At 44.2% G+C, this 27,111-nt stretch overlaps 1 protein-coding gene across 1 annotated transcript; it reads left to right on the top strand.

Annotated features, from left to right (window-relative positions):
- Nucleotides 1-27,111, top strand: LOC118388256 (CTTNBP2 N-terminal-like protein). Its single transcript, XM_035777114.2, has 5 exons — nucleotides 1-128; nucleotides 8,091-8,198; nucleotides 21,351-21,584; nucleotides 21,994-22,101; nucleotides 22,193-27,111. Exons 2-5 carry the CDS (start codon nucleotides 8,100-8,102, stop codon nucleotides 23,471-23,473), a joined length of 1,722 nt encoding a protein of 573 aa, XP_035633007.1. The 5' UTR covers nucleotides 1-128; nucleotides 8,091-8,099; the 3' UTR covers nucleotides 23,474-27,111.

The following is a 27,111-nucleotide window of genomic DNA, read 5'->3' as shown; positions in this document are numbered from 1 at the left end:
TGCCTATAGGCTGACGGATATGTCACATATGAGTTCTTCCGCTATCGACAGCTGAAGACGCAAGACAATCTTTGACAATTGTTAAAGTTCATGTTGGCGTTTACAAAGGCATTGAAGAGACATAGAAGGTATGTTGAATGACGAAGATAAACTTTTATATTATTATAATTGGCCAGACACTCGAATCTGCACAGCTACATTGTAATAACTCCTATAATTGTTTGTCCTTATATGACTATGGCTTATCCTCAGTAGCCTATACAATTAAACTGAGAGAAGTAAAACATAGAATGAATGAACATTGATGCTCAGTTCCTAAACTAAACATAGAGTGGTTTTATAGCGTCTTCAATGTTTTTACACTTTCAGATTTGTCTGAATGACTTGGGCAAGTTCTAAAATATCCTGAATGATAGCCTATAATCAAAGATTGGCTAATACAAATATCCCATCATATTTGATTCATGCTTCATTCTGGTTTCTCTGTTTTATATTTGGCAGACATACTAGTCTGTCCTTAATGTACTGATATGAACCAGGCTATATGACGTGAACCAGGCTATATGACGTGAACCAGGCTATATGACATGTACCAGGCTATATGATGTGAACCAGGCTATATGACATGTACCAGGCTATATGACGTGAACCAGGCTATATGACATGTACCAGGCTATATGACGTGAACCAGGCTATATGACATGTACCAGGCTATATGACGTGAACCAGGCTATATGACATGTACCAGGCTATATGACGTGAACCAGGCTATATGACGTGAACCAGGCTATATGACGTGAACCAGGCTATATGACGTGAACCAGGCTATATGACGGGAACCAGGCTATATGACGTGAACCAGGTGTAACAGTATAACTTTAGACCGTCCTCTCGCCCATACCCGGGCGCGAACCAGGGACCCTCTGCACACATCAACATCGCTCCACAAAAGCCGCGGCCCTTGCAGAGCAAGGGGAACCACTACTTGTGGTCCTTCTGTAGCTCAGTTGGTAGAGCATGGCGCTTGTAACGCCAGGGTAGTGGGTTCGATCCCCGGTGACCACCCATACGTAGAATGTATGCACACATGACTGTAAGTCGCTCTGGATAAAACATCTGCTAAATGGCATATATTATTATATTATTATTATACTTCAAGGTCTCAAAGCGAGTGACGTCACCGATTGAAACGCTATTAGCGCGCACCACCACTAACTAGCTAGCCATTTCACATTGGTTACACAGGCTACATGACGGGAACCAGGCTATATGACGGGAACCCAGGCTATATGACGGGAACCAGTCTATATGATGGGATCCAGGCTACTGTATATGATGTGACTGAACAATTATCTTCTACAGTCTTGTCTATTTATTGTGTGGTGATGTTTATATAACATATATAACATCACACACTAGCATTTTACGTTGTAACATTGTGCCAACAAATAGACAAGAGCACACACCTAGACAAGACTACACGCCTATCTTATCCAATAGTTTTGATGTATCACAGATGGGTAGCTAGTATTTCATTAAGGTGTCATTGTAAGGTCTGAAATTAGATCCGACTTTATGGGAATAATCCAGTAGGAAATCAATGAATTATTGGCTTTGTAAAAGCTGTTTTTTATTTGTAATAACACTGACATGATACTGAAAATCAAATTATTGCACAGCACACCCCACACAGACAGCATGCTGCAGACTTAAAAAATGAATGTTAGTTATCTCTTTGTAATCTGATCGAGTCTCTTGATATGTTTCTTTATACAAGGAGTTGTCTGTTGTCTGTTGTGACCCGCAGTGACTGACTGAGTCATTCAGACAGTGTGCAGCAGGCCAAAGGGATTTCACTAATTAGCCCCTGGCATCTGCTACTTGTGTGCTATGAGAGAGAAAGAGAGAAAGAGAGAGGGGGTGGTGGACAGACAGTGAGCCTCCGAGGTTCAGTCAGAAGTTTGTTACATGGGCGGATGGATGGATAGACAGACAGTGAGCCTCTGAGGTTCAGGCAGAAGTGTGTTACATGGGCGGATGGATGGATAGACAGACAGTGAGCCTCTGAGGTTCAGGCAGAAGTTTGTTACATGGGGAACATGGCTGACTAGGCTTAAAACAAACAGGGATAAAAAGGGATTATAGATGCAGGCATTTCTTTAGGAAGCGTAAATGAACGAGTGTGGGAATATTTGGGTTTCCCATACGTTCCATAACATGCCCATGCTATATATTTGAATAACACATTACTAGTGAGCGTACTTTCAGTCATATGTTTTCAAGAACAAGGGATTAGAAAAAATTATTGTAAAATTATAAGTGCACATTTTCAGACAGGTTACAAGTGGCTGTGAAATTAGCGAGGCTGTAAAAGCAAGACTGAAGGAGGTGGGGATTTCAATTGGCTTGCTAGCCATGTGGTCAGAACACAAACCAAGCCATGAGTGTCTGGAGAATACCCATCTACAGATCATAGATATTTTACAGTACAGTGTGTGCTTGGATCTGGGATGAAACTGCCAGAATGAACCATAATGTATGAGAGTAATAACTTTGTGTGATTAGATTCAGATCAAGCCATGCTATTTCTGCTGATGCATCCTTTGCTACTGTCCCAGAGCTCAGAAAAGGGAATTGATTCATACCCCGTAAAGTCTAGAGTCAGACTATGTCCATTCAGATATTTCAAGTGTCTAGTTATTGGGATGCTGGGAGAGCTTCATAGCCCCCATGATGCAGTACAGTAGCAGCTCACAATCAAAGCCCCCTGGGCTCCCATCTCATTATGCAACGCTCTGAGCTCCGGCTGGCCCCTCCTGATGACTTCACGATGTGGAAAATTCTACTGAGCGACCACAGAACTCGTATAGGAGCAGGCCTACTGAATGCTTAGTGGTCGGAGCTGGGGGACTAATAAAGTTGAGAGACTGAGGCAGGCAGATTATACGGAGGGTATTAGGTCTTCTGCTTTTGCCGTGGATAATCAGATATGGGAATGCTGATTGGGGGAGGTGACACTATTGTTTAGGAGTTGATTAGATGTTTTTCCTGGTCAGGAACATCGGTTCATCAGCATATAAAATAAATTATTTTCAAGGATCATACTATATAACTACTGCTATAGATCCCTTCTCTATTCATATACTGTCCATACTGTCTTTACACACCATTATATTAGGGCTGTCCCTGACTAAAACAAATCTTGGTCGGCTGAGAGTCATTTGACTTTCGACCAATCGATTGGTCAAAATTTTAAAACATGTATTTTCCATATATAGACACACCCTATGTTTGAATAAAATCATCTAGGCTCCTGAGCTTGTCTGATGCTTTAAGCATTGCGATTAAAAATGAAGACACACAAAGTACTAAAGAAGGAACCAGAGATCAATATTGACTAACCAGAAGAAAAAAACCTGTTCCCGACCCTCCTCCTTCCGCTGCCCTCTGCTGCTGGGCTTCGCAGATTCGGCCGTTAAAGACACTGCATGGTCATTCTGCCGTCTGCATTGGCCGTGCAGCATTTCGGGTGATGCGGCCTCTGCAGAAGTCAGGACATTCATACTTCTTGCACTTCACCGAGCAGCGCAGAACTGTTGTGAAGGAAGTTGTCAAAGGAAGTGAGTTTGTGTTTATACAGGACATCCCGCCCTCACCTACCATCAACCAATCATGTCAATCCAGAGCTATAAGTGCCCTCCTCATTGTTAAACATTTTTAGAGGCGCTCAGCGATGTGATACGGAGCTCAATTTGGCCTCTGCATGCCTCCGGATTCTTTGCAATTGCATCACACCATCCATACGACGCTTTCGATCACATTTTCGAATCAAGCATAAATGGGCTCTTACGCTCCTGAAGTTGGCTCTTGCTCCACTAATAGCCTATAGCAGCGGTCAGGAACCTTTTCCATTTGGAGTGCCAATTTATCGTACCATTTCTGCTGATCTGCGTGCCAGTCATGATTTTCATATGCACTTTTTCATGGAACAGTTTCATTTCATTTTAATAAAGTTTTCATATCTCAAAATCAATATCATGTGGTTAATCAACATTCGATCTAATTTAAAATGTTACAAATCTAAAAGTAACTTCTATTACAATTTCCAATATGTAAAAATAGTCTACAGTGGCAAGAAGTATGTGAACCCTTTGGAATTACCTGGATTTCTGCATAAATTGATCATAAAATTTGATCTGGTCTTAATATTCACAACAGTAGACAAACACAGTCTGCTAAAACTAATGAGACACAAACAATTCTATGTTTTTATGTCTTGCTTGAACACACTGTGTAAACATTCACAGTGTAGGGTGGAAAATGTATGTGAACCCTTGGATTTAATAACTGGTTTGGCAGCAATAACCTCAACCAAACATTTTCTGTAGTTGCTGATCAAACCAGCACAACGGTCAGGAGAAATGTTGGACCATTCATCTTTGCAAAACTGTTTCAGTTCAGCAATTTTCTTAGGATGTCTGGTGTGAACCGCTCTTGAGGTCATGCCACAGCATCTCAATCGGGTTGAGGTCAGGACTCTGACTGGGACACTCCAGAAGGCATATTTTTTTCTGTTGAAGCCATTCTGTTGTTGATTTACTTCTGTGTTTTAGATCGTTGTCCTGTTGCATCACCCAACTTCTATTAAGATTCAATTGGTGGACAGATAGCTTTATATTCTCCTTCAACATGTCTTGATAATCTTGGGAATTAATTTTTCCGTCGATGATAGCAAGCTGTCCAGGCCCTGAGGCAGCAAAGCAGCAATGCTCCCTTCACCATACTTTAAAGTTGGGTGAGGTTTTGATTTTGGTGTGCTTCGCTGTGCCTTTTTTTCTCCACACATAGTGTTGTGTGTTCCTTCCAAACAAGTCAACTTTAGTTTAATATGTCCATAGAATATTTTGCCAGGAGTGCTGTGGAACATCCACATGCTCTTTTTCGAACTTCAGACGTGCAGCAATGTTTTTCTTGGACAGCAGTGGCTTCTTCTGTGGTGTTCTCCCATGAACACCATTCTTGTTTAGTGTTTTACGTATTGTAGACTTGTCAACAGAGATGTTAGCACGTTCCAGAGATTTCTGTAAGTCTTTAGCTGACACTCTAGGATTCTTCTTAACCTCATTGAGCATTCTGCACTGTGCTCTGGCAGTCATCTTTGCAGGACGGCCACTCATAGTGAGAGTAGCAACAGTGTTTTCTCCATTTATGGACAATTTGTCTTACTGTGGACTGATGAACATTAAGGCTTTTAGAGATACTTTTGTAAATACAATAATTTGTGTGTTATTAGTTTAAGCACACTGTGTTTGTCTATTGTTGTGACTTAGATGAAGATCATATCAATTTTTATGACATATTTATGCAGAAATCGAGGTAATTCCAAAGGGTTCACATACTTTTTCTTGCCACTGTACATAAAGCCAACAAATAAAAAACATTGCAGCCCACAGGTGGAAAATATCCCGATACAAATATATATCATTTAAATCACATTGGCTACACTTGTCTGCAAGGAACTTTAAACATTGTATCAACTTGGTCTGGCCAGAAGCTCTGCTAGCCAACTTGCAACATTGTATAAAATATTCGGGGCCCTCAGAGTTTCCCGTGTGGACAAGTAATCAAGTAGGCCTATTTTATGACGATTCCACCGGATCAGAGCCGGACATTTTTTCCCCTTTCATGCTGAGTGGTTCTCAAAAGGGAGAGAGCTGGAAAGATTTTTTAAATAGTCTACATTGAGGAACTATTGTCATTCTCTATGGATGTAAAAACAAACTTTGTTTACTTGCGCTCTGCAAACAACGTCCACTCCTACAATGTCAACAGTAAGATTTAATAATAATAATAATAATAATAATATATTGAATGCATTATCAGAAATTACCATAACCAAACAAACATTGTAGATGAGAAATATAGTAATTAATGGTAAATGTACTACTGATGATACTGGTGTAATGGACAGGTGTGAATCAGACTGGTGTCTCATGTGCCATACATTTTTTTATATATATACATTTGCCACTGCTCGACTAAAAAAATCTTGGTCGACCAACAGCCTATCAATAAAAAAATTGACCAGTCTACTAAATGGGGTCAGCCCTACATTATATACACTGAACAAAAATATAAACGCAACATGCAACAATTTCAAATAGTTCAAAAATAGTTCATAACTTTGACATCAGCAATTCACGCTGTCTGCCATCTGCCCGGGTACAGTTGAAACCAGGATTCCAAGAGTGTGCAAAGCTGTCATCAAGGCAAAGGGTGGCTACTTTGAAGAATCTCAAATAGAACATATATTTTGATTTGTTTATAACTTTTTAAATTACTACATGATTCCATGTGTGTTATTTCATTTCATTGATGTCCATACTATTATTCTTCTATGTAGAAAATAGCAAAAATATACACATACACACACTTTATCAGGGCGTTCCACAGGGGTGCCAAGTTTCCGGATGTCCTTTGAGTGGAGGACCATTTTTAATACACACATTTTTGAATATGAAACACCCAGCAGCATTGCAGTTCTTGGCACAGACCGGTGCACCTGGCACCTACTGCGATACCCCGTTCTAAGGCACTTGAATATTTTGCCTTGCCCAGTTTCCCTCTGAATGACATGCATACACAATCCATGCCTCAATTACCTCAAGGCTTAAAAAATCATTTTTAAACCTGTCTCCTCCCCTTCATCTACACTGATTAAAGTGGATTTAACAAGTGACATCAATAAGGGATCATAGCTTTCACCTGGATTCACCTGGTCAGTCTATGCATGGAAAGAGCAGGTGTTCCTAATGATTTATATATTCTGGGGTAATTTCTTTCTTTTTGCTTTTTGGATTTTGTGTGTATTGTTTTGTGTTGCTATGTATTACTGCATTTAGAAACACAAGCATTTAGCTGCACCTGCGATAACATCTGCAAATTTGAGTGCGCGACCAATACACTTATTATTTAGTGTTATTTAGTCAAGTCTGACGGTCTCTTTCCAACTTACTAATAATATCCCAATGAGCTCACCATGAGTTTCTGTGAACTCTTTGAAGGATCCCATTGCTTAGTGTGATACTGAATGAACTACGCTGATTCCAAAGCCTGGCCTGCATGTGTTGGCTGGCCAGAGTGTGGTTGTATGTTTGAGGTGTGGATACCACAGTGTTGTCAACAGACCCAGGGCAGCTGCACCAAGTAAAAAATGCATGGAGCCTACAAAGAGACCACAACACATCTCAAAAATTCTCTCCCCTGACTTTTAACCTCTAATTCTAAAGGGGTCAAAACAAAAGTTGGAGGGAGAGAGGATCCCAAAGCACAACTTGCTGAGTCTCGATATGAACGAATATGGGAATGAATGTGGGCAGTTACTTAATATCATTTCGACAATTATGTGGCAAAATCTGTATATATACGGATTGGGACTGAGAGTTTCCGTCTCTGTCTGCATATGTTGGTGTATTGGTATTTGGTATTTTATTAGGATCCCCATTATCTGTTGCAAAAGCAGCAGCTACTCTTCACACAAAACATGAAACATAATACAGAATGACATAATACAGAACATCAATAGACAAGAACAGCTCAAGGACAGAACTACATACATTTGAGTGTGTGTGAGGCATTTGTCTCCACATGTATGACGTTCACAAGCTCCTCACAAAGACAAGTGAACCATGAGAGTGAATGGCAAATGCAGTGCTTTTCTCTCAGTTTATCAAAGCTTTCAGCTTTTATTAACAAAGGTACTGGGCCTGGTAAATGTTTCCAGTGTTTAAATAGTGGACCTCTTAGATTGAAATGTTGCCTGATATCAAAGTCTTTGCCAGATTTGTGCTAATTTCTGCACCTTTAAAAGTTTATTCAAAATCTATAGTTATCCACAATGACCCAAAGGATTCAAGGGTTCTTTAACTTAAGTACAGTATTGGCCATCTTATCCAAATATCTTGTTCATACACAAAGCAAAAAAAAAACATTTTCATCTCATGCACATAACTTCCGTGTTGTTATATTTTAATTTATTGACAGTGTATGTCATGGTACTGACCGAGCTCCTCTCCCTGGCATGCCCATAGGAGTCCCAGATGAACATGGAGAGCCTGAGCAAGCCAGAGCTGCTAATGCTGTTCAGTGTCCTGGAAGGAGAGCTGGAAGCCCGTGACCTGGTCATTGAGGCCCTCAGGGTAAGAGCTATCCTTCTCCCCAGTCTTTTCCCTTGTTTCATTTCCAGGCAGGGCCCCAATGCCCCTCAATGATGCCACCCATTGAGTATAATGTGAGGTCCACGTATAGAGATATAACTATGATTTATACTTATGTCCGAGGAGTTTCCATGAAGCGCATGAAACAACTGAGAACATTGGTTCGAGTTGCGCCTTCTGTTTACTGACAAGAGGACTACCTGAGAGATAGCAGGTTGGGCAGGTAACAAGTATCCTACTACACCGGCTCTGATGCTCGTCGGATGTAGCAGGGCTTGAAAACTATTACAGACTACAAAGGGAAAAACAACCACAAGCTGCCCAGTAACGCGAGCCCACCAGACAAGTTAAATGCCTTTTATGCTCGCTTCAAAGCAAGCAACACTGAAGCATGCATGAGAGCACCAGCCGTTCCGGACGACTGCGTGATCACGCTCTTTGGTAGCCGATGTGAGCAAGACCTTTAAACAGGTCAACATTCACAAAGCTGCGGGGCCAGACGGATTACCAGGACGTGTACTCAAAGCATGCGTGGATCAACTGGCATGTGTCTTCACTGACATTTTCAACCTCTCCCTGACTGAGTCTGTAATACCTACATGTTTCAAGCAGACCACCATAGTCCCTGTGCTCAAGAAAGCGAAGGTAACCTGCCTAAATGATTACCGCCCCGTAGCACTCACATCGGTAACCATGAAGTGCTTTGGAAGGCTGGTCATGGCTCACATCAACACCATTATCCCGGAAACCCTAGACCCACTCCAATTCGCATACCGCCCCCAACAGATCCATAGTTGATGCAATCTCAGTTGCACTCCACACTGCCTTTTCCCACCTGAACAAAAGGAACACCTACTGTATGTAAGAATGCTGTTCATTGACTACAGCTCAGCATTCAACACCATAGTGCCCACAAAGCTCATCACTAAGCTAAGGACCATGAGACTAAACACCTCCCTCTGCAACTGGATCCTGAACTTCCTGACGGACCGCCCCCAGGTGGTAAGGGTAGGCAACAACACATCTGCCATGCTGATTCTCTACACTGGGGCCTCTCAGGGGTGCATGCTTTGTCCCCTCCTGTACTCCCTGTTCACCCACGACTGCGTAGCCAAACATGACTCCAACACCATCATTAAGTTTGCTGACGACACAACAGTGGTAGGCCATACGTAGAATGCGTAGAATGTATGCACCCATACGTAGAATGTATGCACACATGACTGTAAGTCGCTTTGGATAAAAGCGTCTGCTAAATGGCATATATTATATTTATTATTATTAGGCCTGATCACCGACAATGATGAGACAGCCTATAGGTAGCCAGGACTACGACCTCTTCCTCAATGTGAGCAAGATAAAGGAGCTGATCGTGGACTACAAGAAAAGGCGGGCCGAACAGGCCCCCATTAACATCGATGGGGCTGTAGTGGAGCGGGTCGAGAGTTTCAAGTTCATTGGTGTCCACATCACCAACGAACTGTCATGGTCCAAACACGCAAAGACAGTCGTGAAGAGAGCACATCAATACCTTTTCCCCCTCAGGAGACTGAAAAGGTCCCCAGATCCTCAAAAAGTTCTACAGCTGCACCATCGAGAGCATCCTGACTGGTTGCATCACCACCTGGTATGGCAACTGCTCGGCATCTGACTGTAAGGCGCTACAGAGGGTATTGCGTACGCCCCAGTACATCACTGGGACCAAGCTTCCTGCCATACAGGACCTATATACTAGGCTGTGGCAGAGGAAACCCCCAAAAAATGGTCATAGACTTCAGTCACCAAAGTCATAGACTGTTCTCTCTGCTACCACACGGAAAGCGGTACCGGAGTACCAAGTCTAGGGCCAAAAGGCTCTTTAACAGTTTCTACCCCCAAGCCATAAGACTGCTGAACAATTAATCAAATGGCCACTCGGACTATTTACATTGACCCCCATTTGTTTTGTACACTGCTGCTACTCGCTGTTTATTATCTATGCATAGTCACTTCACCCCTACCTACCTACTACAAAATAACTTGACTAACCTGTATCCCTGCACATTGACTCCCCTTGTATATAGCCTCATTATTTTTATTGTGTTACTTTTTTATTTTACTAGTTTTACTTTAGTTTATTGTGTAAATATTTTCTTAACTCTTTCTTGAACTGAGTTGTTGTTTAAGGCCTTGTCAGTAAGCATTTCATGATAACCTGTTGTATTCGGAGCATGTGACAACTAAAATGTGATTTGATCTTAACAAGTAGCTAGAGTGGAGCTATACCTGGGAGATAGCAGGTTGGGTAGGTAACATGTAGATCGAGTGGAGCTATACCTGGGAGATAGCAGGTTGGGTAGGTAACATGTAGATCGAGTGGAGCTATACCTGGGAGATAGCAGGTTGGGTAGGTAACATGTAGATCGAGTGGAGCTATACCTGGGAGATAGCAGGTTGGGTAGGTAACATGTAGATCGAGTGGAGCTATACCTGGGAGATAGCAGGTTGGGTAGGTAACATGTAGATCGAGTGGAGCTATACCTGGGAGATAGCAGGTTGGGTAGGTAACATGTAGATCGAGTGGAGCTATACCTGGGAGATAGCAGGTTGGGTAGGTAACATGTAGATCGAGTGGAGCTATACCTGGGAGATAGCAGGTTGGGTAGGTAACATGTAGATTGAGTGGAGCTATACCTGGGAGATAGCAGGTTGGGTAGGTAACATGTAGATCGAGTGGAGTTATACCTGAGGGATAGCAGGTTGGGTAGGTAACATGTAGATCGAGTGGAGCTATACCTGGGAGATAGCAGGTTGGGTAGGTAACATGTAGATCGAGTGGAGCTATACCTGAGAGATAGCAGGTTGGGTAGGTAACATGTAGATCGAGTGGAGCTATACCTGAGAGATAGCAGGTTGGGTAGGTAACATGTAGATCGAGTGGAGCTATACCTGAGAGATAGCAGGTTGGGTAGGTAACATGTAGATCGAGTGGAGCTATACCTGGGAGATAGCAGGTTGGGTAGGTAACATGTAGATCGAGTGGAGCTATACCTGAGAGATAGCAGGTTGGGTAGGTAACATGTAGATCGAGTGGAGCTGTCAAGCCTGCTCCCCCTTCCTGGCGCTACCCGTCATCATACGCACCTGTTACAATCAATACGTGCAGCAGCGCTCATTGGACTCACCTGGACTCCATCACGTTGTTGATTGCCCCTGCATATATGTCTGCTCCTCTGTGTTGTTCCCTGTAGTAGCTTTATTTGTTGTGTCGTGTTTATGTCCAGACGCTGTTCCTGGTCCGTTGGATGTCCGTCTGTATTAAATGGTTCACTCCCTGTACCTGCTTCTAATCTCCTGTGTTGGGCCTTACAGAATGATAATACCATTACAAGAAGCATCAGGGAGTTTTTTAGGGTTTGTTTTGTTGGTGACGTCGGACCTGGGGGTCGCCACCAATGGAACCAGGGGTGCCTAAGCTGGCTCATTGGGCTGTAATGCCCTAGCTGGCACGAGAGATTTCCTTGCCCCAATTGGCACAGCAGTTTCTCATTACCTGACCTCCCATGATTTAACCTGACTTTAATTGATTAGAGATCCTTTAGCCAACCAGGGAAGGAGCTCTACTGTAGTAGCCAGGATGTACTGCCACAACGCTAGCACTTAAGCCAATTTATGTCCATGTGCCTGGGATGAAAGGCTGTCTGGCTGTGGAAAGATTATCCTTTATCTCTCTGCAGTCTGAGGATTGTCTCTGGCTATTAATCCACATATTCTACTCATTCACATACTGTACAAAATGTGGCATATAGACAACAACATAACTCAAATCTGCCTAGACTTCTAGGCTCATTGTAACGGCGGGTGAGTGAAGTGAGTGAGGAGTCAAATGCAGAGAGCGAAATGAACGGGAAAACACTTTAATGTCCTTCAAAACGTAACAGGTCCAAAACATGGGTGAATGCCCAAAACACTGGCGCTAAATCAACCCAAAACATGGGTGAATGCCCAAAACACTGGCACTAAACCAACCCAAAACATGTCAGTCCCCTGACGACAAAAGTGCCTCGCTAGTGACGTCATCATCAAGCGCTCAACCTCAGCCCCATTCTTCAAATTGTCGTCCCACAATATTTTTTCCACTGTCATACACTCAAACCACTGTGATTGACGTGCACTGTCCCTTTAAGATAAGACATTATTTTTCCCCGTAAAGAAAGACAGAGAAAATAGATAGTGTTTTTTTTGGATACTTTAACTTCTAGTTCGAATTCCCAGGCGTTACCTAACCAAAAATCAAATACTCTGAAAAACAATCACAACTTTTTACGATTAAACTATTCTTACCTTACGTTTTATAGTCCAAAGCGTTGCACTATATAGCCCATTTAGTACTTGGCACTTCCGTTGCAATCTGAGGCATCTTTACGATACTCAGTGGCTCAATTAATGTTTAACGTAAGTATGTTCAGATGTTGATTATGTAATTCTACAATATTAGTATAGTTCAAACCTCATAATATAAATCTACACACAGAATTTTACGTTAATAGAGTTTAACACTTTTTTTTTGCGCGTCCCATTTTCTTTTTTGCTTCCGAAAGCCAAACTCCGGCTGTGTATAACCCCTGTTTATTCTACTTTTTCACATTATTACCACATTCCTTATGTATCTGTTTTATAAGGGATTCCAGCTTTTCTACATTTAGACGGCCATCAAAATCGTATTTCTTACTCCATCTTAGACCGAAATCGATGTTTCTCTTGTCTTTCTGTTCCATCCAGCGCTCGTCTCCCGTTAGTTCCGGGGCTTTCTTTGAAGCATTCCCACCCATTCTAAATCCTTGCCGTTACTAGTAGCTATGGTATCTAATCACTTATCTATGTCTTTCTATATCATTTTAAATTCTATGTGCGTGCAGTTCTATAAATTTGTAATTTACCGTTACTTAGTTACTTTTAGTTATTTTTCTGTCTGCCTATGTGTGTGTTCCTTTAAAAATAATCAGTATGTATTTTCTATCCTGTGAACCGCGTCCATAGAAGACTTTTGATCGGACATCACATTTCACCCATAGGATATTCCTTTTGGGACTTTCAACGTTAATGCCTCAAATCTCACTACTCTAGACTAAGTTGACCTCTCCTGTGAACCACGTCTATAGAAGACTTTTGATCGGACATCACATTTCACCCATAGGATATTCCTTTTGGGACTTTCAACGTTAATGTCTCAAATCTCACTACTCTAGACTAATCACTTATCTTTTGATATTAATTTCTTTCATCATTGTACAGGTTAAATTATTCTGTTCGCCTAGAATTACCCTGCCTTCTCACCAAGCCTAATTTATCCTCACCTGTTTTAATATATCTATCTGCTACTTTTCATAGTCAGACTACTTCCCATATACAGATAGACTATTAGGTATGAACTTTATTTAGGTATGTTTATTGAATTATTGGCCATCCTATTTGTACGGAACAAGCGTCCTAATTCTCCAATGCGTACTATATCACTCCTTAATAACCTTCTGTCTTGCAAGACCAGGCTTTATTAAGCTCTAGTTTATTTGATGGTAGCGCACCTTACCACAGGTCAATTTCCGACCTGCTTCCTTTCTATCGATTTTGGTTAGAAACCAATTTTATTTGTTCAGAATATTCAAGCACCTATTATTGATCAAATTCAACTCCTTCATAACATTTTAATCAATAAATATCCTAAATAATCCCTCCTAAATTTGAGAATAAAGGCTACTTTACCTGCTGCCGGCTGGGAAAAGCACTGTTCGTTTGAATCTAGTCACCTTCTCTGTACTCTGTGATAATACGCAGGCCTTAATTTGAACCTCAATTCAGAGGTCAGGTCTTTAGTAAAACGAGTCAAAAACTCGTCCGTGCACGATTTTCAGCGTACTACCTCCAGATAACAGGGAGGGGTATTTAGATCCGGGATCGAAGGACCAATTGTTAGTGGAATTTCTAAATTCCAATATGTTTTATAGGCGAAATCAGATTCACACTCTCTCTAGTTCATTAATGAGGTGTAAGTTCATTAATTATACATGAAGTAGATCGAGACCAGTCTTAAAAGCCAGGTAAACAGCGTTTAATTCAATAGAGTACTCAACACATACACATATTTTCACAGGTTATAAACTGAAAATGATGTCAGCGTTTTCTAAACGTTCTATCTATTTCACAAGTAGAGGGGCCCTCTAGCTCTCGAGCCTTCGCGTTATCAGCACGAAGTCAAGGTCAGTCAGTATAAATCAACATTCTAGACAGTCTGGAGATGGGCCGTTCCTGCCACCTGGAGATTGTACAAATGTATGAACTAAGGAACAGACCTTCATTGTTACTAAACTCCTGACTACATTATATACAATTGGGAATGGGAGCAAGAGAAAAAATTCACATGTACAGTACATTATAGCATTTGGACTAGTCAGTTCTGATTGGAATGTATACATAATTAGTCATTTCAACCATCATTTCCTCTAACAGAGTCCCACCGTAACGCCGGCGTATTTTTGACTGCTAACCCTTTTAAAATATTGAGCTACAGACTTCTGGGTTGTTGGAATCGTCAATTTCTTCTGTATCCGTAGATGCCAACCATTAGTTTGTGTGATTGACACGGGCTGAGCTATAGCGGTGTTTGTGAGACAAAGGAGAATCCCAAAGGGGCCCGCGGCCGAGTTTAAATGGTTTGAGCTACAAACGGAATGGTTTGAGCTACAAACTATTAAAAGCTGAGACTGTCACGAAAACTCACGTTTTGCTCTATGACGCTCACAATGTACACAAGAGTCCATAGAAGGTAAGGGGTTCTTCTACATAGAAGGTCGTAGGAAATCCCAGGACATAGTGTCTATAATATTGTAATAAGCTCACAAAGTTGCTGTCACAAACTCCAAACTCCACACAGTTGGCACTGACTAGTTGGATATTAAATGCACAGTAAGCAAACCATTTCTGGACTTACAGCATTCATATACATTTTTGCTTTGGAAGGTTTTTGCTTTGGAAGGTTTTTGCTTTGGAATGTTTCTGCTTTGGAGTGTTTCTGCTTTGGAAGGTTTTTGCTTTGGAAGGTTTTTGCTTTGGAATGTTTTTGCTTTGGAGTGTTTCTGCTTTGGAAGGTTTTTGCTTTGAAAGGTTTCTGCTTTGGAATGTTTTTGTTTTGGAAGGTTTTTGCTTTGAAATGTTTCTCCTTTGGTAGGTTTTTGCTTTGGAATGTTTCTGCTTTGGCGGACCTTCTTTTTTTATTGACATTTGTCAATAAAACTCATGAATGCAACTATTTATGTCAAAATTGTTTTGTGTTCTTCTTGTTGCCCTGGTTGTCCTGAAAATAACATGGTAAAATACTTAATTGTGAGGCTAAATATAAGGGTTGGACATGCAGATAAATAAAAGTCAGATAAAAGAAAAGACGATTTTTGCTTAGATCTCAGGACTGATAGGGGTAACTCAATCCTTGGGTGCCTCAGCAGTAGTCTCTTGTGGCCTGCAAACACAATATTTAGTTCTGAGATAACCTCACTATTGTACACTGGAATATGTAATCCTTTCTTGCAATGGACCCCATAGTTACTCAAAGTGAGAGGCTTAGACTAGAGGGCTCGACCACTGAGCAGCTTTTCATCTTTTGATTTTCAACAGATTTAAGTGTGTCAAATAACTGTGTCAAAGAATTGTGTGTCAGGTAGCATATGAACTCTCACCAACATTTCGAGCAAGAGATCATGTGAACAAGTCTCATTGCTCAGGGCACTCAGTCTCATACTACAGTCAGGAGAAGTATTCAGTACGTGGTTCTCCAGAGCAGCCACAAGCTGCCATTGATGTGGAAACCTACTGTACGGTGGTGTGTCACTGTCAGCCACAGGGTGTTTTCCTATTTCCATTTAGTCTTAAGGGTGAAGGTTTGTTAAGTTTGTTTTGTTCCCGTCTTGTTCCTCATTTCTTATAATAGCATGGTTTGCTGGGAAATGAAGTTGGGTTAATGTGATTATATAACAGATATTTCTGTGTTCTGTTTATACAATATTTGATGATGGCTAAAGCTTTGCTCACTGTTAACCAGTACACATCCATGACTCATCTTGCCTGCTTCTCCTTATGCTGTGGCACGTATCATAATGTTGTACCCTAGCGATGCCCATATTTGACACACAGCGGGAAAAAAATACTTTCCCTGGTTACTGTAAGAAGCACAAAATATGACTGCCTACTTCCGGGCATGTTAGCATCGTCACATTAGTGCAGGAATGACTGAATAAGCATTGGTTGACCTGGCTGTTAAACTTAAGCTACTTCAGGAATGTGTTTCATGTCAGTCCCCCTCCTCAATTGCACCACTGGAACACCAAACCTCCTCCCTGTGCTTCGTGTGTGTGTGTGTGTGTGTGTGTGTGTGTGTGTGTGTGTGTGTGTGTGTGTGTGTGTGTGTGTGTGTGTGTGTGTGTGTGTGTGTGTGTGTGTGTGTGTGTGTGTGTGTGTGTGTGTGTGTGTGTGTGTGTGTGTGTGTGTGTGTGTGTGTGTGTGTGTGTGTGTGTGTGTGTGTGTGGTGTGTGTGTGTGTGTGTGTGTGTGTGTGTGTGTGTGTGTGTGTGTGTGTGTGTGTGTGTTGTGTGTGTGTGTGTGTGTGTGTGTGTGTGTGTGTGTGTGTGTGTGTGGCTTGTGTGTGTGTGTGTGGGGACCAGGCTGTGGCGCTGTGTGTGTGTGTGTCTTGGCTTGGCTTGGTGGCTTGGCTTGTGCTTGGGGGACCAGGCTTGGCTTGCCAGGCTTGGTGTGTGGGGACCAGGCTTGGCGGTGCTTGGTGTGGGGACCAGGCTTGGTGCATGGTGCGGGGACCAGGCTTGGCGCTTGGTGCGGGGACCAGGCTTGGCGCTTGGTGCGGGAACCAGGCTTGGCGCTTGGTGCGGGAACCAGGCTTGGCGCTTGATGTGGGAACCAGGCTTAGTGCGGGAACCAGGCTTGGCACTTGGTGCGGGGAACCAGGCTTGGCGCTTGGTGCGGGGAACCAGGTTTGGCGCTTGGTGGGGGGAACCAGGCTTGGTGAGGGGACCAGGCTTGGCGCTTGGTGCGGGGACCAGGCTTGGCGCTTAGTGTGTGGACCAGGCTTGGCTTGGTGCGGGGACCAGGCTTGGCTTGGTGCTTGGTGCGGGGACCAGGCTTGGTGCGGTGACCAGGCTTGGTGCTTGGTGCGGGGACCATGCTTGGTGCTTGGTGTTTGGACCAGGCTTGGCTTGGTGCTTTCTGTGTGTACCAGGCTTGGCTTGGTGCTTGGTGCGGGGACCAGGCTTGGCTTGGTGCGGGGACCAGGCTTGGTGCGGGAACCAGGCTTGGCGCTTGGTGTGTGGACCAGGCTTGGCGCTTGGGGCAGTGACAAGGCTTGGCTTGGTGCAGGGACCAGGCTTGGCTTGGTGCGGGGACCAGGCTTGGTGCTTGGTGTGGGGACCAGGCTTGGTGCTTGGTGTGGGGACCAGGCTTGGTGCTTGGTGCTTGGTGCTTGGTGCTGTGGACCAGGCTTGGTGCTTGGTGTGGGGACCAGGCTTGGCTTGGTGCTTGGTGTGGGGACCAGGCTTGGCTTGGTGCTTGGTGTGTGGACCAGGCTTGGCTTGGTGCTTGGTGTGTGGACCAGGCTTGGCTTGGTGTGGGGACCAGGCTTGGCGCTTGGTGCGGGGACCAGGCTTGGCGCTTGATTTGGGGACCAGGCTTGGCTTGGTTCTTGGTGTGTGGACCAGGCTTGGCTTGGTGTGGGCACCAGGCTTGGTGCTTGGTGTGGGGACCAGGCTTGGCATGGTGCTTGGTGTGTGGACCAGGCTTGGCATGGTGCTTGGTGTGTGGACCAGGCTTGGCTTGGTGCTTGGTGTGTGGACCAGGCTTGGCTTGGTGCTTGGTGTGTGGACCAGGCTTGGCTTGGTGTGTGGACCAGGCTTGGCTTGGTGTGGGGACCATGCTTGGCGCTTGGTGCGGGGACCAGGCTTGGTGCTTGGTGTGTCGACCAGGCTTGGCTTGGTTCTTGGTGTTTTGACCAGGCTTGGCGCTTGGTGCGGGGATCATGCTTGGCGCTTGATTTGGGGACCAGGCTTGGCTTGGTTCTTGGTGTGTGGACCAGGCTTGGCTTGGTGTGGGGACCATGCTTGGCGCTTGGTGCGGGGACCAGGCTTGGCGCTTGATTTGGGGACCAGGCTTGGCTTGGTTCTTGGTGTGTGGACCAGGCTTGGCTTGGTGTGGGGACCAGGCTTGGCGCTTGATTTGGGGACCAGGCTTGGCTTGGTGCTTGGTGTGTCGACCAGGCTTGGCACTTGGCATGGGGAGCTTCACTGGATTGTTGTATTGCAATGTGGGAGAGTGAGGATTGTTCACCTTCTCTCCTGGGTCACACATGTCAGATACAGGACCAGGGTATTGGATCATTGATCAGATACAGGACCAGGGTATTGGGTCATTGGTCAGATACACGACCAGGGTATTGAGTCATTGGTCAGATACAGGACCAGGGTATTGGGTCATTGGTCAGATACAGGACCAGGGTATTGGGTCATTGGTCATCATAACTTGCTGTCAGGCACTAGACTGTGCCCACTGTGTGTTTCAGAGTCATGTCTTCTGTCTCACAGGACTCCTGTGCTTTCCTGCCTCTCCAGATGTTCTATCCTTTTCGATCTGCCCTCTCATATCCCAATGGACCAGATGGAATAACAGCATGGATAAAACTTCACAGCCTCTGTATACCAATCAGTGGAGGCTGAGGGAAAGGGGCAAAGGAGGACTGGCTCATTGTAATGGCTGGAATGGAATAAATGGAACAGAATCAAACATGTGGTTTCCATATGTTTGATACCGTACCAATTCTACCATTCCAGATATTACAATGAGCTATAGCTCCTCCTGCCATCCTCCTCTGATCCCAGAGATATTAGAAATGACATTGGCTTTTGTTTGGTTCCAGCCTAGTAGATACACGCCTGACTCTACTAGCTAATAATCTTGAAGAGTTTGACTAGTTAAGTTGTGTAAAACATTTAAAAAAATAAAAAGCCTGCCCAGCAGAAACAAATCTGACCCTCAGCAGATAAGAATGGCCATCCCTGGTGTCAGCCATTGATCCTTTGTTACTAGACCAGTGCCTTGTTTCCCTACAACCACTATATTGACTGTTCCTAGGTTCACTGCAGCTCAGAAGCAGTCACTGAAGTCAGCTAGACTCCCATTGTTCCCCATGCACTGGTAGAGTAAAACAGAGGTCTAGTCAATCCTGGCCCCAGCAGCAGTCACAGCTGTCCCAAACCTTGTAAACGCTCTGACTGAAGACAGACACCATCTGTTGCTTCTTCCTCTCTCTCTACTGCCCTTTCCTCTTTTGCCTGCTCCCTCTCTCCCCCTCCCTCCCCCTCTCTCACTCTCCTCCTACTTCCTCCCCCTCGTTCTACTGCCCTATCCTCTATTGCCTTCTCTCTCTCTCTCTCTCTCTCTCTCTCTCTCTCTCTCTCTCTCTCTCTCTCTCTCTCTCTCTCTCTCTCTCTCTCCCTACTCCCTCTCTCCTCCCCTCTCTCTCTCTCCTCCTTCTCTCTCTCTCCTCCTACTCCCTCCCCCTCTCTCTCTCCTCCTATTCCCTCCCTCCTCCTCTCTCTCTCCTCCTACTCCCTCCCCCTCTCACTCTCCTCCTACTCCCCCTCTCTCTCTCCTGCTCTCTCTCCCTCCCCTCTCCCCATCTTCCTGGTAGGGATAGGAATCCCCACCCCCATAGAAAATATGGTTGATGTTTCTCTTGGCATGTAATGTTTGCAGCTCTGGCTGACTTCCTGTTTAGCGGGCAGTGGAGTGGAAGGAAGATTCCTGCAGCAGGCCTGAAGGGAGAAAAATAGCAGAATGTAGAAACTGAAAAAGAAACAGATTATGTATTTTAAAGTTACTGGGAAGCCAGGTTAAACTTGTGTATAGTACATGTTTATAGTGCTAGTTAGCGAGTGTCTGATGATGAGATTGGTTGATTTTCTTACATAGTTACAAAACTGTAAAATATCTTCGGTAAAGAGTGTGTTTATTTAGGTAGAATCTTAAATGAGCGTTACAGTAAGAGCTGACTGAACAATAACAACCATCATCCTACACCATATAGCCCATGTTGACAAACACACAGTCTACACCATATAGCGTGAAAACCCTGTGAAGACTTACAGAAAACGTTTGACCTCTGTCATTGCCAACAAAGGGTATATAACATAGTATTGAGATAAACTTTTGTTATTGACCAAATACTTATTATCCACCATAATTTGCAAATAAATCCATTAAAAATCCTACAATGTGATTTTCTGGATTTTTCTTTCTGATTTTGTCTGTCATAGTTGAAGTGTAGCTATGATGACAATTACAGGCCTCTCGCATCTTTTTAAGTGGGAGAACTTGCACAATTGGTGGCTGACTAAATACTTTTTTGCCCCACTGTAGTCCATGTTGACAAACATACAGTCTACACCATATACCCCATGTTGACAAACATACAGTCTACACCATATAGCCCATGTTGACAAACATACAGTCTACACCATATAGCCCTTGTTGACAAACATACAGTCTACACCATATACCCCATGTTGACAAACATACAGTCTACACCATATAGCCCATGTTGACAAACATACAGTCTACACCACATACCCCATGTTGACAAACATACAGTCTACACCATATACCCCATGTTGACAAACATACAGTCTACACCATATAGCCCATGTTGACAAACATACAGTCTACACCACATACCCCATGTTGACAAACATACAGTCTACAACATATAGCCCATGTTGACAAACATACAGTCTACACCATATACCCCATGTTGACAAACATACAGTCTACACCATATAGCCCATGTTGACAAACATACAGTCTACACCATATAGCCCATGTTGACAAACATACAGTCTACACCACATACCCCATGTTGACAAACATACAGTCTACACCATATACCCCATGTTGACAAACATACAGTCTACACCATATAGCCCATGTTGACAAACATACAGTCTACACCACATACCCCATGTTGACAAACATACAGTCTACACCATATAGCCCATGTTGACAAACATACAGTACACCAGTGTCTCTCAACCCTCCTCTGCTTCCTCAGGCCCAGCACAGAGACACCTACGTGGAAGAGCGCTATGGGAAGTACAACCTGAGCGACCCGTTCCTGGCTCTGCAGAGGGACAGCAATGCCTTGGGAGGGCAGAGCTCTGGGTTCCACCAGGCTGCAGCATGCTTCAGCCCCCTCGCTGTACTCAAGCTGGTGGTCACCCACTGCAGGAAGATGCAGGAGAAGATGCTGGCCCAACTAGCTGCAGCTGAGAGCAGGCAGAGGAAGGTAGGTCTGGGGCTGGCGCTTGGGCAGTGGCTGGAGATGGGGTTGGGATCTGGAGCTGGGGCTCCAGCTGGGACTGGGGTTGGGATCTGGAGCTGGGGCTCCAGCTGGGACTGCAGCTGGGACTGGGGTTGGGACTGGAGCTGGGGCTGTAGCTGGGACTGGGGTTGGGACTGGAGCTGGGGCTGGGGATACAGCTGAGACTGGGGTTGGGACTGGGGATGAGACTGAGGTTTAGATGCCAACCCCTCCACTCTTGATTAGATTAAAGATAAACTAGCTGGCTACCAAAGCATAACTAATCAGGGGGGTATTTTCCACCTTGTCTCAGGGAAGTATTTAGTGAGCAGAATACCCTAACCTGAGAACGGATCATTTCTGTGTCTCTGTCTCCCCCCTGGGGTTGTGTCAGGCCATTGCCGATCTGGAGGAAGAGAGGAGAAGGCATGCAGAGGACACAGCCGAGGGCGATGATGTCACTTGCATCCTGGAAAAGGAGAGGGAACGCCTCTTGCAACAGGTAGAGTTAACATAATATCTGAGTGATGATAACTGCTATGGGCTATTTAGTTTTTATCCGTAACCTATTCTACTCTATTCTGTGCCTTTAGCTGGAGTTTGAGCGAGGCCAGTTGTGTCGTCTGGAGAAGGAACAGAAGAAGGTCCTGGAGCAGCTGGAGGAGGAGCGGGTGCAGCACAAGCAGCTCTCCTCTGCCCTGGCCAAGGAGTGCAAGTGGGCCAGCCAGCGGGCCCTGGAGGAGGGCCACCGCCTGGCTGAGGCAGGCCGTAGGCTGGAGAAGGAGCAGGGGGAAGTCCTTGCCCTGAGGGCTGAGCTGCAGGAGGAGAGGAGGAGGGCCCTGCAGATGGAGGCCAGGGTGGAGGAGCAGCTGGCTGAGTTCGATACGGAGAGGGAGCAGCTCCGCTCCCGGCTCAAGAAAGAGGATGCCCAGTACTGCCAGCTGCAGGAGCAGGTGGAGGCCCTGAAGAGAGAGCTGCAGGGAGAGAGGGGAGCTGAGGAGGAGAGGAGAGAATATCCTGTGGACACCAGTGGAGGGTCACCACCACCCCCCCCACACCCCAGCCAGGCAGAAGGGGGCGAGACTGAGGAACCTAAAGTCAACGGGCACCATGACTGCGCCACGGAGGAGCAGGTGCCAGCCCTTCCAGACAGATTGGGCCAGGACAACTGGAGTGAGAACAGCAGCTCTGTTCTTGGGTCCCCTGCCCTCCTGACCAAAATGATATCCCTCTGCAGCACGGGGACCTCCTCTGTCACCTCCTCCCCATGCTCCTCTCCTCAGCTGGCCACCAGCCCCAGCTACCAGTCCTCCTACCAGGTAGGCATCAACCATCGCTTCCATGCTGCTCGCCACAAGTTTCAGGGCCACACTGACCCAGAGCAGCAACAGCAGCAGCAGGGTGGAGGAGGGGGTGGTAGCCTGCCTCACTCCCCCAGAGACCTGTCCCCAACCCCTAGCCCATCCCCTGAGCCCGTCTCTGTCCCTGTCCACAGCCCGGCCAAGCAGCTGGCCCGCAGCACCGTCACCCAGGTCCTGTCCCGCTTCACAGTCCAGCAGGGGGCCAAACCTCCGCCACCCAACAGTTCTCCCTTTGGCACTGACTACCGTAACCTGGCCCCCTCCTCCCCAGTAATCCCCAGGGCCTCTGGTGCTGCTCTGCCTCTGGGGGTCCGCTCACCTACCATTCCCCGAGCAGAGAGGGGCAACCCGCCCCCCATCCCCCCTAAGAAGCCTGCCCTGGCCCAGTCTCCAGCGTCGCCCATCCCTGGTACCAGAGCCAACCACTTCCCTGAGCTGTCTGGAAGCTGTGGTCTCACCAGGTGCCAGGAGAATGTTAAAGAGCTGGATATGGTGGTGTCCTCCACCAGCTAGTCTAGCCTGCTACTGGGTGCTACTAGCGCTGTGTTCTCTTATACTGCTCACATGTTTGTATGCAGAGAGATGCTCCAAAGCACTGTCAAGTTAAATGTATTTATTGGAATGTTTTGGTCTGTTTCATTCTTCTATAGCACTATACCCCTAGTTGGAAAAACATTAGGTACACCTTCCTAATATTGAGTTGCACCCTCTTTTAGCCCTTAGAACAGTCTCAATTTGTTGGGACGTGGACTCTACAAGGCGCAGAAAGCGTTCCACAGGGATGCTGGCCATGTTGGCTCCAATGCTTCCCACAGTTGTGTCAAGTTGACTGGATGTCCTTTGGACCATTGTTGATACACACGGTGAAACATTTGAGCGTGAAAAACTCAGCAGCGTTGCAGTTCTTGTACCCCGTTCAAAGGCACTTAAACCTTTTTACTTGCCCATTCACCCTGTTCATGTCTCAATTGTCTCAAGGCTAAAACATCCTGCTTTAACCTGTCTCCTCCCCTTCATGTACACTAATTTAAGTGAATTTAACAAGTGACATCAATAAGGGATCATAGCTTTAACATGGATTCACCTGGTCAGTCTGTCATGGAATGAGCAGGTGTTCCTAATGTTTTGTACACTCACTGTAGATATATTTGTACATATCCATTTTTTGCTTTCTGAATCGTAATAAATAAAATAACAATAATAAGAAATAATAATAGTAATAATAATAGCATAAGTTTATTCAGTAAAATGGTGAAAAACAGGCAAAAATGCATGTCAGTTACGGTGTACAGTCATGGGCCAATCAAATCTCTCTCTGCACTACTTATCATCAGGGTTGGGCTCAATTCAGAATGATGGAACTGACTCCCATTCAACTCATGAGTTGAAATTGAAATTTAATTGGCCACACCCCACAAGATGTAGAATTTGAGGGAGTGACAGGAAGTGGAATTTAATTCAGTATAATTCAAAGAAATGCCACTCAGTCATAGAACATGAGAGTTTCATTGAATCTGGCAGGTCACATTTCCAGATACCAAATAATATGTAACTTTTCTCTGGAAACAGTGTTCATATACTTTCTTCACCTCTATGCTTAGAATAGCCAATTATATTTCCACCAAGCATTTCATTTGTTTGGCTTCTTTTTGAAGGCCTCAGGGTCAACTTGATGGATAAATTAATGCATTCTGGGAAACTTAGTATTTTCTCAATATTTAACTACTTTTAAGTGATTAATGAAGTACAGTTTGTCCTGAAAATCAATTGTTTCAATAATATTTTACATTCATGTATATAATGACATTTTTGATGTACAAGATGTACATTGTATTTGTATAGACTACACCCCAATATAGAATAGGCATTTGAATTGCATTGAATTTCCCTGAATTCAATTCTATTTCATTAAAATTAAAATTGAAATTCTGTATCCTGTTTACTACTTCAGTTCTAATTCAATTCAAATTCAGTAATTGTATTGGAATTTATGAGACATTCTCAATTACATTCTGAATTGAGTCCAACACTGCTTATAATACAGCTTCTGAAATTGAGTTAGGAAATATGCATATCTCTAAATCAGGATTTGGATTTGGCCTGCTTTGATGTTCTGGAAACACTGAATAAAATAAGACAGTTTATCCTGAACTTCAGAGTTTAATCATGAAACTGGGCGGCTTAACACATTATATTTCCTAACGTGGCACATGATTTTAACATTCTGTATCTTCAAGTCTTGATCAGTTGACAATATGTATAATGTATACAGTATTATTATTAATATAATGTATTATATGTATAGTAATTACTATAACAAATGAATATTTTCTCTCATACCAATGGTTAATTCGTTTTTTATATGGTACATCAGCATTAAATGTTACCTTAGTCTATCACTTGGCTACCAGGACTGGTAATCAGCACTGCTGCATGGTTTAGTAAGACAATCAAGTATTATATTAGAGTTATAGTATTACATAGAATTTACTGTACTATAACTTGTGTTATTTACCCCATAGCTATTCTGGCAATGATGAGGGGGTAGTTGTGGGGGGAAATATCAAAGTATTATACATCATAAAAATGTCATATATTGTAGTATCGTCACTTAATGATTTCTGCTTGCATTTTCTGTTAATTGAATTGAATATGATCTTAAAGGTCCAATGCAGACATTTTTATCTCAACATCAATGAATTACTGGGTGATATTTAAGTACCTTACTGTGATTGTTTTCAATTAAAATGTTCAAAGAGGAACAAAAATTGCTTCTTCGCAAAAAGCAATTTGTCAAGCAATCATTTTACTAGGACTGTCTGGGAGTGGTCAGAGTGAGCGGCCTAATTGGAATAGCCTAGTGGGAGGGACATGTAACCTGAAAACTAGCTATTGGCAGAGAGGGCAAACTCTCTTTGTTGTTGGTCTATTAATTATACCGCCTGTTTATGTCGTCAGGCAAAAGTATGTGGACACCCCTTCAAATGAGTGGATTTGGCTATTTCAGCCACACCCGTTGCTGACAGGAGTAAAGATGGTCTGTCCTCGGTTGCAACACTCACTACCGAGTTCCAAACTGCCTCTGGAAGCAAAGTCAGCACAATAACTGTTTGTCGGGAGCTTGAAATGGGTTTCCATGGCTGAGCAGCCGCAAACAAGCCTAAGATCACCATGTACAATGCAAAGCGTCGGCTGAAGTAGTGTAAAGCTCACCGCCATTGGACTCTGGAGCAGTGGAAATATATTCTCTGGAGTGATGGATCATGCTTCACCATCTGGCAGTCAGACAAATGAATCTGGGTTTGGCGAATGCCAGGAGGACAATACCTGCCCCAATGCATAGTGCCAACTGTAAAGGTTGGTGGAAGAAGAATAATGGTCTGGGGCTGTTTTTCATGGTTCGAGCTTGGCCCCTTAGTTCCAGTGAGGGAAAATCTTAACGCTACAGCATACAATAACATTCTAGATAATTCTGTGCTTCCAACTTTGTGGCAACAGTTTGGAGAAGGCCCTTTCCTGTTTCAGCATGACAGTGTCCCTGTGCACAAAGCAAGGTCCATACAGAAATTGTTTGTCGAGATCGGTGTGGAAGAACTTGACTGGTCTGCACAGAGCCCTGACCTCAACCCCATCGAACACCTTTGGGATGAATTGGAAAGCCGACTGCGAGCCAGGCCTAATCGCCCAACATCAGTGCCGACCTCACTAATGCTCTTGTGACTGAATCGAAGCAAGTCCCCTCATTTAGTGGAAAGACTTCCCAGAAGAGTGGGGGAGGCTGTTATGGCAGGAAAGGGGGAACCAACTCCATATTAATACCCATGATTTTGGAATGAGATGTTCGACAAGCAGGTACTTTTTGGCCATGTAGTGTATGTATACACAGTGCAATTCACAGCACAATTCTATTTTACAGTACTCAGACTATTATGTATTGTACTGCATTGCATAACCTTTTAAACTTCCATGCATATGATTGAATGTTAATGTTTTTTTATACCATGCTAATCATATGATTTGTTACAGTATTATCCATGATGGATATAAAATGAGTCCGCTCACTTCCCGCCCTCACTGTATCTATTTATATATATATTGATCAATAACCCTGGTCTGGTAGTTTCCAACGCACATTAAAAGATCTGACCATG

Source organism: Oncorhynchus keta, chromosome 10 (genome assembly GCF_023373465.1).
Source record: "Oncorhynchus keta strain PuntledgeMale-10-30-2019 chromosome 10, Oket_V2, whole genome shotgun sequence".
Lineage (NCBI taxonomy): Eukaryota > Metazoa > Chordata > Actinopteri > Salmoniformes > Salmonidae > Oncorhynchus > Oncorhynchus keta.
This window is presented reverse-complemented; position numbering and strand designations above follow the sequence as displayed.